Source organism: Trachurus trachurus, assembly GCF_905171665.1.
Source record: "Trachurus trachurus genome assembly, chromosome: 10".
NCBI classification, from domain to species: domain Eukaryota; kingdom Metazoa; phylum Chordata; class Actinopteri; order Carangiformes; family Carangidae; genus Trachurus; species Trachurus trachurus.
In genome coordinates, this window is record NC_139894.1 from 38,091,146 (window position 1) to 38,109,896 (window position 18,751).

The 18,751-nt window shown below is 43.0% G+C and overlaps 1 protein-coding gene across 1 annotated transcript in view; it reads left to right on the plus strand.

Moving 5' to 3' along the window:
- Positions 1 to 209: 209 nt before the first annotated feature.
- The window catches only part of enpp6 (ectonucleotide pyrophosphatase/phosphodiesterase 6), a gene marked incomplete at its 5' end in the record, with an annotated part of 41,359 nt that continues 22,817 nt past the window's right edge, over positions 210 to 18,751 (plus strand). The window contains one exon of the mRNA XM_083980319.1: positions 210 to 468. Coding sequence (XP_083836445.1) covers positions 210 to 468 — 259 coding nt within the window. The remainder of the gene's footprint in view (positions 469 to 18,751) is intronic.

An 18,751-nucleotide genomic window follows, 5' to 3' on the forward strand; every position in this document is an offset into this window, starting at 1 on the left:
ATTTTCCAAGGGGAGTGGCCACCACGCTGGTTGTATTATTGCAGGGCTTTGCTTCTAGCGTCAGCTGCTCTATGTCTGGGTTCACTCCCCCTCTGCGCGGGGCACCGTGCGCGCGCGTCACTCATCTCCGCAGGCAAACTTTAACCCCACCCTAGGGGACGTTACATCTCCCTCAGAGGAGACAGGGCTGAGCACGAGGCGACAGGACCATGTCCCGGGGACAGACAGCCATGCGCTCCCTTCCTTTCCTCGCGCTGCTGCTGCTCGCGCTGCTGGGCGCGAGGCAGCGGTGTCTCGCGGCCACGCCGCTGCTGGCGTTCCTCATCGACGGCTTCCGCTACGACTACATGGACGACCTGCACGCGCTGCCCGGCTTCCGCGAGCTGGTGGCGAACGGCGTGAAGGTGGACTACATGACGCCGGACTTCCCCAGTCTGTCCTACCCCAACTACTACTCGTTGATGACGGGTAAGGTCAACTCTGTCGGTGCTGCTGTCTGTCGCCACCCTGCTGTGTGTGAGTGAACAGAGAAAGAGGAGATGAATGTTGATGGAAAAAAAAAAAGCAGAGTCCATTTGTGGCTTGGTCTTGATTCTGTGGAGCTGCACCACCATAGACTGTATATAAAAAGTGCGTCACACATGGTCTACGTATGGGAAACAACAGTGTGTTTGAGTAAAATGAACGTTTGTGTTTCATTCTATAAACTACTGATAACAATTTCTCCCAAAAATGACAACTGGTCAAAATAACAAAAAAAGATGCAGTGTTTTCAGACCTCAAATAATGCAAAGAAAACACGTTGATATTCATTTTAAACAGACCACTAATGTTTTAATTTAGGAAGAGTTCAGATTAATATTGATGGAAATTTCTATTTTAATCTTGCAGCAGCAGTGATTGATTATTTACTGATGCATAATAGTTCTAAGATTTTCTATTAAAATAAAGTCAATAATGACATTTGTGTTCTCTTTGTATTTGGAAAAGTATTAAAAAACATTTTAGTACCAATACCAGTACCAACATGTTGGTATCGTGACAACACTTATAACGTTATATAGCATAATGTGACCATACTTTATTATGAACTCATACTGTCTTGTAGTTCTGCTTGAATTTCTTCTCAAAATGCATCAGATTGATGCTTTCAAATATGAAATATTAAAAAAATTCTTCCGGGGGACCATGCCCCTGGACCCCCCTAGAGGGGTCGCATCCTTCTCACCTTTTTCACCCATGACCCGTTTTCATGTCTGACATCCGATGTCAGGATTGGGAGGGACACAAAAGTGATTTTTAAAAAAAATTTTATCAGACAGTTTATCTCAAAGGGCTTTACATGGCATCATAACAACATCCTCTGTCCTTAGACCCTCACATCCACTGAGGAAAAACTCCATGGAAAACCCCTTTTAACAGGGAAAAATTAGAGAAACCTCAGGGTGAGCAACAGAGGAGGGATCATTTATCATGTGCTTACCTTTCTTGTTTATTTGTCCTAAACAGCCAACAGCCTTATCACTGCTGTTATAGTAGTAAATTATAATTTAAAGGGATCGTTCACCCAAAATTCAAATTTCACTCATTATCTACTCACCCTCATGTCGACTAAGAGCTGTGAGAATTTCAGGGTCCTCCGTCCCTTCTCTGAGTTACGGGGGGGTCCGCACAGCAGTATTTGTCCATATAATGGTTTCAGGTCTCGGACATGTAATGTCTACTCACGTTCTTATTTTTCGCCTCCCCCTTCCCAGATCCCCAATTCTTCTCCCCATCTTCCCTTTCTCCCAGTGTATGGGACTACTTTATGCATGATTAATTGATATGGATGAATATCAAAATATGAAGCCCTAAGATTGAGGGGGTTGTTTCTTTAAAGCCTGCTGATGTCATCGGCATCTGTGTAAGAAACTACCCATTCATTTGCATTGTAGTGGAGGAGACCAGAGATGGGATATGGAGTCAGAAATATATTTGTCAAACATTGTTTCACCATTTCAATCATTTATTTTTAGATGTGAATCTAAAATGTGAAATCTGAAAATACATTTGTTCAATTTTGAATAATTTAGGGTATTTTTATTGGGGGGGACAATTCATGTTTTTCAGAAATTGGGGGGGACATGTCCCCCCCGGGATCTGCACCCATGCGTGAGGGTGATCCAATCACAAGTGGTCAGCTGAAAATACAGTATACAGGAGCATCTCAATAAAATAGAATATCATGGAAAAGATCATTTATTTCAGTAGCTCAGTTGAAATAGTAAACTCGTGTCATATAGATTCATTACACACAGACTGAAATATTTTATTTTATTTCTTTTAATTGCAATGGATTACATTTAATGAAAACCCAAAATTCAGTAAATCAAAAAATGAGAAAATAGAAAAGTTGACTATTGTAACCTAATGGTGTCACACATCAGCTGATGAAGTCCAAACACCTGCAAAGGATTCCTGAGCCTTTAATAGTCTCTTAGTCTGGTTCAGTAGCTCCATTATCATGGTGAAGACTGCTGACCTCCATCATAGTCTACTACTGTATTGCAATGTGCCTGTCGGTCTAAGACGCATTTAGGACATGTTGGAGATGCGATCGCAGACCTCATTCAGAGGTGGTTCTGGGATGCTGCACGTGTGTCCACATTGTCTTGGCAGTGTGAGCACTGCCTGTCCCCATCACACAGATCACACACCACTGATGTCCTCTGTCACAGTTTCATCAGCTGAAAATCATGTACAGTTTCAAATGAGTTTGAACTCATTATTTTATTATAGACACACACACACACACACACACACACACACAATGGACCCGTTGGTCTGTCAATATTTACTGTATGTACATGTCTTAAGCTCCTTGTCACTTTTCACAATTAATCACATTGAGTTAAAATTTCAGGTTTTTTATCGTATTAAAAAAGACATAGGTTTGAAAGTGTTTCATAGCTTTGGTCTCTTTTAAAGGTCTAATGTGTAGGAATTCCCCCCATCTAGCGGTGCGGTTGCATATCAGAACGTATTCTTGATGTTATATTATGAGGAGTTACGAAACCAGCCAAGACACCAGACTCCACCTCTTTTAAATGCAGGCCCTGTTGGCCATGTTGGTTTTGTCTTTTCTCTTTAGTAAGCTAAATCAGAAGTGTGAGTTGCACATGCAGGTGAGACTTGTTAACCTGACTGGTAAGTTGAGTCGTATTGTCTCTGTGGTGGCAGCATAGGGCTGGGCGATAAAACGATAACGATATATATCGCGATATAACTTTACTCAATAGCAATATGAAACGTGGTCGATAGAAAGTCGATAGGTTTCATTCATTCATGTTTTGAAACAGCCAATGAAAACGAGAGTTGCGCCGCGCTGAACCACTGGCTGAGCCAACCAGGTTAGATTGACACAGCACAGGAAGACTGTACACAGCACAACAACATGTGGTAATGTTTGGGCTGCTGCAGCCTGGCGTCAGCAGCGGGGCATCGCCAGTAAAAAAGAGAGAGAGAATGAGTGCTGCCTCGAAAGAAAAAATGGAGGAGAACTAGGACGAGTGACCGCGAAAAGACGTGGTACGTCATGTTTACATTAACCCTGATTGATTGAACTCTAATACAGTAGGTGTAAACAACGCTAAACTTTAACCACGGAGACACCAGGCAGTCGGAGCGGGTCGAGCTCCGGCCGCCGTCACACATCAAAGGGAGCGCAGTCACGGCGTGGGCGCTCTGCTGCTGCTGCTGCTGCTGCTGCTGCTCACACCAGAGCGACACTGTTCAGCTGTGCCGACCTAAACACTGGCCACTTGCGAAGCAAGCGCTAACCGCGGCGATTTCTCTTCCTTCTTCTTTTTCAGTCGGGTTTAGACTGAGAATTATCGCTAATTAGACGGACCACGTCAGGTCCGGGTTTTAATTTTCACGTCCTTTTATAACTGTAGCAGCAGCAGAGAGATGGAGCAGCTCCTGTAAGGGGAGTGTGGCTCTGATTTAACTCCTGTCTGATGTAATGTTAAAGAACGCCTGAACAGTGGAGTGATAATGTCTGTAAAAAGACCCAGTGCTGTTGTACTGTATATCAGCACTCATGTATGTCTCTTGTCCAATCAAATTATTTGGTTGAAACTAACTGTATAATACCAGTTTTATTTATCTGAAACTGTTATTAGGCTACTCATTGCTTTTATATGTTAACAGGGGTGCAAACTCGTCACCTTTCGGCGAAATTCGCCGTTTTGGATCCCAAATTGGTCATTTGTGTGATTCGTGTAAATCCGCAATAAAAAAAAATTTGAGGGGGGGGGGGGTCCGGCGAGGCGAGGCGAAGCGAAGCAATGCACCTGTCTCTTTAAGGCGCATGCACCTTATCTGGATGACAACGAGTGGTGGCAGCGCTCCTCTTCTGTCCAGCAACACACACCTGAAGCTTCACTTTTAATACAGACTAACTAACGCGACTTTTTGAGCATGGTATGGGACCGCGTGTGTGTGATGATCGCGATCGCGGCCAATTAGCGATTAGCGCGTTTAGCATTTATTAGCTCCAGTGTCTCCCTCTTCTCTGGAGGAGGGTCTGGCGAGCGAGACTAGCTCCAGTGCGACCTGTGCAGCAGCAGCAGCAGCAGCAGGAGGAGGAGGAGGAGGCTGACTGACTGTGGCAGGACACCTCTGCCTCTGTTTCACTTTATGTTGCTGGTAAATAATGTGGTTGTAAAAGTAGGCTAGTAGGCTAAAGTTAAATTATTTTGTATGCACTAATTAAAGGGGCAGAGCTTTAAGAGACATTTTAGCTTTTATATTTTATAAGATATATTTTTTGTAAGAACCACAATTAATAAATATAGGTTATATATTTCAGTGAATATCTAATTGTTCTTAGCATTTGTTAGATAACTTTCTTTGCCCAGTAAATTAAAACATGTTGGAACTATTAATGTCTCCTCTCTTGCCGCCAGAATCTCACCAACTTTTAACCTCAGACTGTCACAATGATGAATCAGATGTCAGACTGCCTCATTCTTTCAGTTTTAACCTGAATATACAAGACATGATTGATTTTCCCAAGAAACCGAACCGAAAACCATGACCACAAAACCGTGAACCGAACCGTTTGCTTGAACATCTTTTAAATACATATTGCCGCTTAATATATTTTATGTAGCCTAGATGGCATTTTTAAGCTTCATGTGTGTTATTGGACAGAAAGAGCAGCGCTGCCTCGGAGCATAGCCTACGTACAGAAAACACATTTACAGAAATAAATAAATGTTTCACAATTAACCAATCAGTCTGTATTAAATTTTATTTAGTTTGAAGGCAAGGTTTGCAAGGTTCATCTGATGGACATCGAGGGACAGATTCTCTAAGTTTTGCACAGCTTTTGCTCATGCTAAACCTGCATAGGCTGAAGACCCCCTTCACATGTTTCAAAACCAAACACAGAGAGACAGATTGTGCAGGTTTAATAGGAGCAAAAGCTGTGCAAACCTGAGTAAATCTGGACCCTAGTCTCATGCTAAAATTGACTGTAAATTCACCTTTAAAGTTGGTTTTTAAAAAAATTTCCCCGGGGGAGCATGCCCCCGGACCCCCCTAGGGGGTCAGTATCTTGTCACCTTTTTTACCCCTGATGAGTTTGCACCCCTGGTTAATCATTACATCTGAAATGTTCAATTTTTGACGAAAAATAAATATTTAAATCAGAAATAACCTTCTGATATCTTCAAATCTCACTTGTGAGTATGATAGAACATTTAGGCTTGACAAAAACAGTGACTTGAGTCCTATCGTGATATATATCGATATCGACTGATATGAAAAAAATTATCGTGATAGGATTTTTTCTCATATCGCCCAGCCCTATGGCAGCAGCTTTCATCAAACTGGTGTCCCATCTCTGATGTTACTGGGTCTCCGCTCAGAGAACTCACCTGGCCAGTGTTGATTACCTGTACATGGTGTGACCTCTACACAGTCTGTGTCTTGAAGGAGCTCTGCTGGTTCCTGATAGATCTCATGCAAGCCATCACTTATACTGCAGGGTTTCCCCCAGAAAACTTGTTAAGCCCGGTGTTAGGGTGGCATCGGCGGCCCATCGGCGGGCCACCGGTGCCCAAGTGTGTTTTTTTGTGACAGGGGCCTGACTGACCATTGACTGATGGCAGGGCCCTGTAGGGAACAGATTCATTAATGGAGCAGTAGCATTTAGAAGTCGTGATTCCATAAGGCCTTAAGATCAATGTTAAAAGTTGACTGGAAATTTGAAAATATGATCATATACATCTGTTATTATGTAACTTATTTAAACACCAGCTAGCCTATAGCAGAGTCTTATAATACACTGGGGAAAACCCTGTACTGTATTGTTAGTTTTTTGTTTGCAGGGATCTTCTTTCAGGCCTCTCACATGCTGTCTGTATACATTCACACACTCCTTGCCTTTTGGAGTTGGAGCCTTGATGTTCTTTCTGTGTCTGTGTGGGTTCTCTCTGGGTTCTCCAACTTCCCACAGTCCAAACACAAGGCAAGGCAAGTGTATTTGTTATTCTAATCTAGTGTCTGATTGGCGATATCCTGCATCTCACAGACTCAGCTTGTCCAGCTTCCTTGTGTTGAGGTCAGACATGCTGCTGCTCCAGCAGACTGCAGCACAACACTGGTCACCGTTCAATGATAGAACATGAGCAGCATCTCACTGCAGGACCTGAGCCTCCGTCCCTTCTGCTAGAGGACGTCTGTAGTCAGGGACCTGCCCTTATAGTCCCATCTCCTAGCCTTGAGCTTTGCCATAATATCCAGCCATGATGCATTTCCTTCAGATCAGCCAGTATGGGATGTTTACTGTGGTGGTACACTTTAAAGCAAGGAGTTCCTCAGACCTGTTTATCACGTTCTCTATCAAACTTAACAACAGTGACTACAAGGACTTGCTGCTACTTGTTGCCAGTGCATGAAACATGTTTCGTGTTCATGCCATGCTGCTGGAGGAACAGCCAACGGTGCATGTACTTATAGGGGGTGAAGCCCCCCAGGCCCAGGTGTGGCTCAACCAACTCTCCATACCTGTGGTTCAAGAGCCAGCAGGGAGAGACTCAAACTGTCGTGGAGATTAGGGGTGGGAGAAAAAATCGATTCAGATAAATATCGCGATATCCTTTTTGACGATTTTTTAATCGATTTTCTTTTTTTTTTCTTTTTTGAAATATTGTGCAATGTGCATTTGTTCGCCTTTTCTACATACAGAGAATACAGGTTATTAAAAGGGTTTAAGTTCACTTTATAATGGAGTATGTTAATTTATAGGTTCCTACAGTATTTGTGTGCAGATAAATGTTAAAAATGCAGACTAAAAATCGAGAGAATCGGCAATATCGTAGAATCGCAATTTAAATCGAATCGCCATCCAAAAAATCGTAGAAGAATCGAATCGGGAGAAAAGCATATTGTCCCAGCCCTAGTGGAGATACTGTTCTAAATGACCTCAAATATATTTGACATTCATTTCCTGACCTTTGTTATAATCATCTTGCCATTCTACCTGTCATAAACTTTAATCTCTAGTCTAGTCAAGAGAGAGACAGGAGATGGGAGGCAGAGAGAGATGGAATGACATGCTGAGTCGGGATTCGATGCAGGGCTGGTTGCATATGGGGTGGCTGCTCTACCAACTGAGCTAAGCGATGCCCCATATCGGTCACAAGTTAATACCATTAAAGGGATAATTCAACATTTTGGCAAATTCTCCTATTGCCATAATCCCTATAGTCTTAGGAGTAGGTTCGTTACCTTTAATTGTCGGTGCAAGCTATTTTTAGATCTGCGGGGCAGAGACATATGCTGCTCAGGTAACGCAACAGAGGCGCATGGTATTTCTACGTTTCCCTCATCAAACTAAATACACAATCCAACAACTCAAAAACACTCTCATGGACAAGTTGTGACCTGCACATTCACCAGCAGTAGTATGATAGTAGTAATAGTGATAGACATCATAAGTGAAGCAAGCTGTCCAGTGTACACAGATACAATGAACACTTGTTGTCACATGACTTGGTCATCTAACAATGTGGTAATCGTCTTTGTGATGTCCACTGTTTACCCATTGCCAATTAATCTATCAGGTCTTCTCCAGTATTTTAGATTGTGCTCTGTGTCTGTTGAGTCAGTATTTACATGTGGGACTACAGATGATAATAATAATACTTTTTTTTGTAATGCACTTTACATTTAACTCATTGAGTGCCAACCACGTAATTTCTCGTTTTTCGTTCCCATGCGTTGAGTGCCAACAACGTAATTTTACGTTTTTTGCTTTTTTTTTAAAATTATGAAAATAGACACTTTAATACACATTATATGTAAATTTGGGGACTCTACGACGAGGAGAACTGAAATAGATGACGATCAAAGTCACATGACAGCTCATGATCTGGAAGTTTTTATCATAACTCGGCTTCTGCAAACGAGTTCTGCATGCAGATGCAGCGCAGCTGCTCTGCTCTCACCCGCGCTGCTGCTCCAGCTGCTGCAGCTGCTCGGAGCAGAACCAGGAAGCTCTCAGCCGACAGTCCGCCCGGTCTTCATCTGGAGCAACACCGTGTCCTCCCCAAAGTCCTCCCGCGGTAAAATCTGATGGTCTCTGGGCCAAAGCAGACCGGCATCACCGACCCGTACCACAGAAGGACCGCGACCACCGGCGGGACCGGTCTTCCCGAGCCGCGGTGGCCGACAGACCCTCACGCTCCGCGGGGAGAAGCTGTGACACGGCACGGTGCGTCTGTGTTATTGTTGTTTAGTGGCGCCCCCCCCGCCCCCGCTGGTGGTTTTGTGAATAGAACAACCATTGTTGTATATATTTATCTTATACGAGCCCTTTGATCCAGAAATGCGAGTGTGAGAAGAGCGACAGACACAAACAGAGCACCTTTCATAAAAGACGCTCTATCTCCTTTTCTAGAAAAAAAGGAGGGATTTTGGTGAAACCCAGCCATGTTTAGCTTGACTTTTCTCAGGAACGGAGGCACGTAGAAACAAACGGTTTGTGGCCACTTGAAGCATTAAGTTAAACCTTTCAATTGAGCCACAGTATGTGTTGGTGGCAATAATATAGAATACACTATGGCTCTACATAAAAAGTCAAAAATGGTCTAAATTGCCGGTACACTTGACTAAAACTTTGGAAAGGAGCGCGGCACTCAATGAGTTAACAAGAAATCTCAAAGTGCTACAACAGCAACCGAAAAAGAAAATGAAAAAAAAAAACGACTGCAGCATTTTGATTTGATTTGATCAACTTTATTAATCCCAGAGGGCAATTCTGTTCGGCAGTCCACCAAGAACAATAATACAAGCTCATCCACAACAACACATCAATACAAACTCAACAATACAATCTCATCCACATTCGTACATATGCACAGATGCCAGTTTGTATTTACAATGTCAGATGACCTTTGTCTCCCGTTTGGCTTTCCAGCGTGTAAAAAAAAAAAAAGCAAGTCAAACATCAAAAAGGAATAGATCAATAAATAAATAATCAAAATAAAGATAAAAATGATTATTTCCACAAGCTTGGGTCTAGATTTAAGAGTCTGACAGCAGACGGGATGAATGATCTGGAGTAATGGTTGGTTTTCCGTAGTGGAGCATTAAGACGGCGCCCTGAGGGCATCAGCACAAATTCAGATGACAGGATATGGTCATGCTGATTAATAATTGCTTTTGCTTTTTTAGCCACACGTTTATCCCAAAGGGAACTCAAGTCATCCTGCTGCACCCCTATTATTTTGGAGCACACCTTTACAATCTTATTCAGACAATTTTTGTCTTTAACACCCAAGCTACTGTGCCAACAGATAAAAGAAAAGGTCAGGATACCTTCAATAAAAGACTTGTAAAACAAGGACTGAATCCTCTTACTGACATTGAATGAATTTAACTTCCTGAGTAAGTCCTCTGTTGGCCTTTCTTAAAGGGATAGTTCACCCAAAATTCAAATTTCACTCATTATCTACTCACCCTCATGTCAACTAAGAGCTGTGAGAATTTTCAGAGTCCTCTGTGCCTTCTCTGAGTTACGGGGGGGTCCGCGCAGCAGTATTTGTCCATATAATGGTTGTCAATGGACACCAACTTTCTTCGTCCAAAAAGACACACCAAAAAACATCCAAATACCTCCATAGTGCTCGTCTGTAATGTCACTCTTGTCTTGAAGCCCCGACATGAGAAATTTTTCCGCCGGTCAGTGCAAATCACGCGAGATTTGCATTGACACAGGAAGAGCAGTGAACCGAGACACTGGGAGCTTCCGCTACGAACAAGCTTAAAATATAGACTTATTTAATTTTTTTCGGAACAATTTCTCATGTCGGGGCTTCAATACAAGAGGGACATTACAGACGAGCAGTATGGAGGTATTTGGATGTTTTTTGGTGTGTCTTTTTGGACGAAGAAAGTTGGTATCCATTGACAACCATTATATGGACAAATACTGCTGCACGGACCCCCCCATAACTCAGAGAAGGAACGGAGGACTCTGAAAATTCTCACAGCTCTTAGTCGTCATGAGGGTGAGTAGATAATGAGTGAAATTTGAATTTTGGGTGAACTATCCCTTTAACAATAGCATCTGTGTTGACATCAAATCTTAGCTGTGAGTCAAAAACAGTTCCTAAGTATTTGTATGAAGCCACCATTTCTACCTCCTTACCATGAATACAATTTGCAGGGGGCTTAGTAAAAAAAATTTCCAAAGTTAATGATAATTTCCTTTGTTTTAGACACGTTAAGGTCTAGGAAATTCATGTCACACTAGTTGACAAATGCTGTAAGAGCACCCCCGTGACCAGATACAGGCCCTTGAAGGAGGGACAAAAGAACTGTATCATCAGAGAACTTAACTAAATAGCTGTCCTCTTGGATGGACCTACAACTATCCGTGTATAAAATAAAAAGAAGGGGTGAAAGAACACACCCTTGGGGTGATCCTGTGCTCGATATCAGGACATCTGATATAGCTCCATTTACTAAAACCTTTTGCTTCCTCTCCGTTAAAAAATTATAAATAAGAAGCAAAAGCTGGTGAGGAAGATTAAAATAAGCATCAAGATGATTGATTAAAATATGCGGTTGCATTTTATTAAAAGCTGATGAGAAGTCAGCAAACAGAAGTCTTGCGTGTGAATTTGGTTTCTCTAGGTGCTTATAAATCTTATCAAGGATAAAAAGTTTGGCATCTTCTACCCCCTTCCCAGCCTGATAGGCAAATTGCAGGGGGTCTAGTTTGCCTGCGACCCAGGACACAACCTCATCTTTCAGGATTCTTTCAAAATGTTTCATAATTAATGATGTGAGGGCGATCGGCCTAAATTCATTCAGTTTATTGGCCTTGTTTATTTTGGGAATAGGCACTATTGTAGAAGTCTTCCAAGTTGAAGGTACCACACATTTATCTGCACATACTTGAAATAATTTTGAAAAGACTCCACTGAGCTGATCTGCGCAGAAGGATATAGTGCGCCCACAGATAGCATCAGGGCCTGCGGCCTTCCTAATATTAGTCTTTTTGAATAAGATTGCTACCTGTTCCTGTGATATCACTAACGTTTTTTGGGGTTCTAGAGAGTTTGTGACCATGGGGATATTTTGTGCAGCATCAGGTCTTTCAAAACGAGTAAAAAAAGCATTAAAACAGTTAGGCAGGTTGCCATCTCCAACTCCCATGATTCTGATAGGGTCTTTTGCCACATCTCGGTGGTGGTTGATGGATGCCATAGTTTTAATTCCCTGCCAGGCAGCTCTCATGTTGTTGTTGGTAAATTGCAGTTCTATTTTATTTTTATAATCCTTTTTGGCCTTGACTATTTCTTTCCTAACTTCCCTAGAGACATCCCGCTTCTCAAGAGGGTCTCCTGAATAAAATATTCTTTTCTTTTTGTTAATCACTGATTTAAGTTCCTTAGTCACCCATGGTTTGTTATTTGGGTATAAAATTATCTTTTTAGTAGGAATAATAGAATCAACACAAAAGGAAATGTAAGATGATACAGCATCTGCAACTTCATCCACATTATCACAAGCATCAGAAAAGAAACAGTCACAGTCAGTGCACAACAGACATGCTTGTTTTGAGTGTCTTTTCCGTGCGCTCGAGGCTCCTAAAGCGAGGTCTATAGGTGGGCATCAGGTACACAGAGTTGTGATATGACAATCCTAGGGAGGGCATAGGAAACGATTTATACGCCCCGCCCATAGAGCCATAGCACAGGTCCAACACTGTTTTTTTATGAGTTGTGGCGCACGTGACGTATTGCTCATAAGTCCTAAGGGATTTCACCAGTGAGCAATGATTGAAGTCCCCGAGAATGAAATTGGGTGCCTCTGCGCTGATTGAGTCGAGCCTCTGTGTGACGTCAGCGATCAGCTGTGCGGCAGCTGTTGCATTGGCTCTCGGGTGGATGTAAACAATCGTGAAGAACAGTTGCTGGAATTCCCGAGGCAGGTAAAAAGGACGGAGGGAGACAGATAAAAGTTCAATGTCAGGTGTGCAAAGTCTCTCCCGAACCACGGCGGTCTTACAGTACCTTTGATTGACATACAGACATACGCCTCCTCCCCGGCGCTTCCCTGTGATTTCAGGTGACCGATCCAGCCGAAGAGGGCTACCAAACCCACTTGTAGCCAGATCTTCCTCGCGGTCAGCGTCACTGAGCCAAGTCTCAGTGAACGCTAAGAGGCAGGTTTCTCTGATCTCCCGTTTACATTTGACCCACGCCTCCAGTTCATCTACTTTATTCCTTATGGACTGCACGTTCGCAAGCAAAATCATAGGCAGGGGGGGGATGCCTGCGGCGATTGTCGAGGCTGAGATTTTTCGGTCTCCTCCATGTTCCTCCCCTTCTCCCCCGTTTTCGGGGGTCTTTCCATGGATAGAAGTCTTATGCGAGCTGTTTGTTGTTAATAGCTCGGACGGTATTCCTGTCGGCACGTCCACAGTCGAGGTGAACCGTAGTGACAGCAGCAACTCGCGGCTGAGAGGGCCTCCGCCGCTTCCTCCATTGTAACTGTCCACAAACGCCAGTGACAGTGTTAGAGCGAATAAAAGCAGCAGGAGCTGTGTGAAGGAGCCAGGGGTCCACATACTGCTTTCCTGAGAAGAAGACTACAAAAAACTGCACCGCACACGAAAAGACGCACTTCAGAATTTCAGTAAAATCCACTAAAAACACACACGCAGCGTTGCAAACTGCCACGGGTCGCACACTGAGGAGCGCCCCGCCTGCTAAATCTTTTCATTTCATGTAAATTATAGAGGCGTTGGGTCTCACATGCTGTGTGCATCCATTGTGTACGCATCCATAGACTGTGAAACTGTGGTCAGTCATTCACTGAATGAGTTCACACACAGTAACCGCGACCCTCCCACCCCACCCCACCCGTCTGTTGTCTACTTTTTGTCACTGTCATGGTGACAGAGTCAGACAGTTGAGCCATCATGAACTCTGGCAGTGGCATCCACCACCACCACCGCCACCACCACCGCCCCCACTCTGACAGACCCCCTCTGCACACTGTGTATTCACGCGCTCTGTTTTAAAGAGGAACTAAGCAGGATTTCTCCCGTGGCTATGCTACATTTTTACCTTAATTAAAAAGCTCCGGAGTAATTGTGATCGTTAAAGGGATAGTAGCATTTTTTTTTAAAGTGGGGTTGTATGATCTACAAATAGCCCCTAAGTACTTTAATTGCAGTAGAAGACTCTCTGCACTCCTCCCGTTAGCAACGCCAGCCCATAGCCCTGCCCAGAGATTTACAACATACAGTGTTGTGAACAGACCCAAAGAAACGGCCTATTTTCACGGCCTAAAAGAGGTTTTACCTGAAAAAAACTACACAGTTCCATTGTTCACTATAATATAATTTTTCCAGCCCTTCAAAGTGCAGGAAAAACACAGTTTTTATTTGGAGCTAACCAACTGCTGATCGGCGGGCACTAACCCTGGGCGGAGGGATACGTGAGTTGGTTAGGTCCAAATAAAAACTGTGTTTTTCCTGCACTTTGAAGGGCTGGAAAAAAAAAATATAGCGATCAATGGAACTGTGTTTTTTTTTTCCAGGTAAAACCTCTTTTAGGCCGTGAAAATAGGCCGTTTCTTTGGGTCTGTTCACAACACTGTATGTTGTAAATCTCTGGGCAGGGCTATGGGCTGGCGTTGCTAACGGGAGGAGTGCAGAGAGTCTTCTACTGCAATTAAAGTACTTAGGGGCTATTTGTAGATCATACAACCCCACTTTCAAAAAATTATACTATCCCTTTAACTACATTACTTGTGACTTGTTACCAGTGACAACGGAGGCTCTCTGCCTTCACCTGCCGTCTCACGGCTGAAAACCAACCTTGCAGTGTCAGTGTAGTACCTGGCTGCCGCCCCAGTGTCCCAGCTCTCCTCTCTGCACACCGCAGCACAAACATGGAGTGTAACATGAGTGAGGGATGACAGAGGAACCAGTGATGTGACAGGGTTCATACCCTTCATGTGGTAGCTGCTCATGTTTCTGTTCATGTGTTTCTGTCTGTGCTTTGTGCTTTCCTGTATTTTGTGGTGAGAATGAAGGACGTGTCTAAGTGTTGAACTTCCTGCCATGTACATACAGTGGGTACTAGTTTCATTTGGACGTTTCCCTCACGGAAAGCGTGATTCACGCGTTGCGTGAAATTGTAGGTCACATTGTAGCCACTAGGTGGAAGCATCGTACTGAGATGCAGCTCAAAAGATTTTGGGGTAATTCCACGTTTGACCACAACGTAGCTGCAATGGAGAGTGGCGCTGTTCATAGGCCATAGGTACTTCATTTGCAGCTGTGGTCGAGAGAGCTAGAGAGTGGATGGAGAGAGGGACCGCTACGCCGGTAAATCAGATCAATGTTGTTTTTTTATTGTTTCACAGTGGTTACAGTAGCCTACGTTCAACAGGATCAGTGGTTCTCAGCCTTGACGTTATGTACACAAACATTTTTATCATGTGATCAACAACTCACATGTGTATTCTCTTAGTTACAAGTGTAATTTAACACATATGTTGGATGATCGCGCTGTTTTATAACTTTGAACGTAAGTTGACATTTGTCTCAAACGCCCCACCTATGCGGGACGTTTGAGACACAGAGGAGGGACGGTTGAAACAGCATGTTTTAAACAGAAACTACTGTCATTACTCTCGTTTTTATGCAGCATATCAGACAACATACTACTGTACTCGTCATTGCCAAAATGTCACATAATTTCTCACAATATAAATAGGTCAAATAAATATTTTTGTCCCGTGCGTAATTGTCAGGATCCACATTTCGATTAAACTCACCTTTCTTCTTTTGTACGAGTTGTTGGACAACTGCATTTTCATTTCATTTACTTATTTCCCTGTCCTAAGTCATGTTTATGGATACACAGTTGAACATATTGTCATTTTCCCCTCGGCATTTTCCCCTCACTTTGCTGAATATCTGTTGATTCATGTCATACACGTTTTGTTCATTAAAAATATCTGGTGTTTATTAAAAATATGTTGTTCATTCAAATCGGTTGTTGTTCATTGCAGAACAATAGGGTATTAATTCGGTGATTTATATACAGATATTGATCGCGCAATGTGACCACAGTCACTACGCACGGTGGCGTGAGGGACATTTGAAACAGCTGTATCAATCGTCCCTGCAGCGACTACTGACACTTCAACCTGTTTTGCCTCTAAACTTCAAAACTATGACATTGCATAGTTTAGGACCTGTTTATGTACGAATTCATCTGTTGTAGGTCATATTATTATTGCATGAAACACACAATACAACTTTTGATCACAAAAAAACTACCGCACGTAACATTTTACTTTCCGTAGTCAAAAACCAGTTCGCGCTAATAACTTTTGAATTGTGTGACGTAATTTCACAAGCTTTCCCAGGATTGGTCGGTGTTGAGTGCTGAACATAGTGACAAAATCTGACGGCTCAAGCTTGTGTGGTTTTCGAGGAAATCGCTGTGTATCAATCGTCCCGTGTATCAATCGACCCGGCGCTCCCCTAGTTTGAGTTCTGCAAGTTCTGGTGAATGTAACAATCCACTCACAGCCCACGATCGCTACGTCCGTGCCAGCAGCCTGGACCCGATGCTGCTGGACTCACGAGCGGAGCAATAATGCACATCTGTCAGCAGCTGCTCTTGAAGGGACAGATTAGATGCTGATTTTGTTAACAGTGACTTTGTTGCATCCAAACATTTAGCATATCTGTCGGGTGCTGTCTCTTATCCGGTACAAAGTGGGAGATGACAGAACTACTTTAATCGAGGGAAAGCTACATTATTGCGAGTGACTACGGCCGGCGTGTGCACATGCACTAAGCCTGTGAATATTCTCATTTGTCCCGGACTCCCGGTCATAGTTATCTCAAGAAAATTTAAATCGAATGCAACTGGACTTGGTTATTTGTCTAGGAAGACGTTTCACCTCTCATCCAAGAGGCTGAAGCATCTTGGATTACAAGTTACAGTTGCATTCGATTTAAATTTCCTTGAGATAAGTGCACACTGTTTCTGCTGTCAATTCGGTCATAGTTCATTTGTAACGTGTTTTCTTCATTCTTCATTAGGCTAATGTTAACACTAGAACCACCCAGATGGTCTCACACAGACGTTTGTGTTTTTCTTACGTAAATGACTTTGTTTACATTAAAACTACAGGTCTCTCAGTCTGTGACTTTTCCATGTGTGATGGTTTCTGAAGCTACAACTTACACAAATGAAACATTTGATTTCTGGGCATTTATACCTCGGGCCGACAATAGTTTATTTTTTCTTCAATTATTGTTTTCATCTACAGTTATATTTATCATAATATGCCCAATTCGGGAGGGAGAGAGGGGGGAGAGAGTGCCGCGGTCACATTACATAATGTAACAGTTTCCAGAAAAATACAAAACAGGATATTTATTCATGTTACCCTCTGTTTAGGTAGATAAAGGTCTCAGTCACATTTGAATAAAAATAATGCAATTAGGCTAAATATCATAGGATCTTTTTTTAAAGATAGGCCTATTTTATTTTTAGTTCCATAATTCAGAGATGATTTTCATTTAATGAAATGAAACGAAACAATGAAGCCTACAGTTTTGTCCTCCGGCTTATGAAAAGTGTGAGGAGAGGTAGCTATCTGTAAGAACCGGTTTTTCTAAGCTGACTGAACAGCTGTGTGAAGTTCTGTGGGGGGCAGGGCTGTAGCCTACTTGAGTGAAGTATCCACAAGCACACCTATTGATCAGAGATAAATGAAGGTGCTAATGTGTCGCTGATGTGTCTATTAAGCTGGTCCTACAGACCGCTGCATATAAACCACACTGTAGCGATTTTCACCTATAGCCTCACTTTCAATAAAACACACACTAGCATTCTATAGCCTAATTGCAATCAGTGAAATATATGAAATCAATATAAAACACAATTAAATATGAGAGTTGCTGTTGCTCTAGTTTAATAGTGCTGCAGCTGCATTTGCCGTGCGCCCCTGTCTGTATGTGAACCTGCGTCTGTCTATGTGCAGGCAGAGATCAGAGATGGTGTTTTTTTTAATAACCATGCGTTTCACCAGCTCTCCTCTCCGCCAGTCAGCCTCTCAACCTGCTGCCTCTCTCGCGTGCGGGCGCACCGCACGTAAACACACGTGAGACGCGGACACATTTATTATTATTATTTTTTTTTTTCTGTGGGAAACACTGATCAAGCTGTGCGTACGCACAACTCCGCAATATTCCATTGATAAATCACACCGGACCCAAGAATGGTGCGGGCATGAACACACCTCATATTCCACCCCCAGAATTCCTCAGCACAATCATATATGGTCAGCACGTGCATAATTAAGTAGCCATATGCGCTCTGTTGAGCAGCAACAAAGTAACAACAAAGACAACACCCGGAATGATGCTTCGGCGGACCTGCCCTCGCTTTTGAGGTCGGTTGTGAGAAAAATGCCTGCTGTGCAGACAACTGTGTTTTTTTTTAAAGCACCCCTGCATTACACAAACACACACATACGGTATAGATATAGCCGCACATATAGGCTATCAGTGATCATAATAATGATGATAAGATAAAATGTATTGTTCACTAAAACTGCACGTTGGGATTCGATCCCAGACTGAAATAAAATATTTTCTTACAGTGAGAGCTGCTCTACTAAGTGAACTATACCTTTCTTGCGTTACTAATGTTATTGTGTCTCGAGTGTTTCAGAGTCGGCCGGCTGTAAACCAGCTGACCCCGACTGACTTTTTTTTTTGCGGTCACATCAGCACGGCTGCATCTTCGGTCGCGGCTGCTGTGGCCATTCATCCAAAACATGGATGAATGAAACCTATATCCACACATCTTGTAGCCTATTTCTATGGAGGGAAAGTTATTTCAGGATATCCTGTTTTATCGCCCAGCCCGAACGTGACATAGGCTATTGCCCGTTCATTCATGAGAAATCAACCAGCTACACTCTCAGTCAAACAAGGTGGGGAATGAACACTACTGTACAGTAGTTGGCTCATTTTAAAAACACACCGGCAGCATCACCCACTGAGTTAATTAACTGCTGTGTGGAAAACCACGCTGTGGTCCATAATCGCGGTGCAGATGGGTGTGTTTGGAGCTGACAAGAGGATCGATAAAAGAGAGTGAGACGTATAGCTGCCATCGTTACATTTTTCTCATTGAAAAAC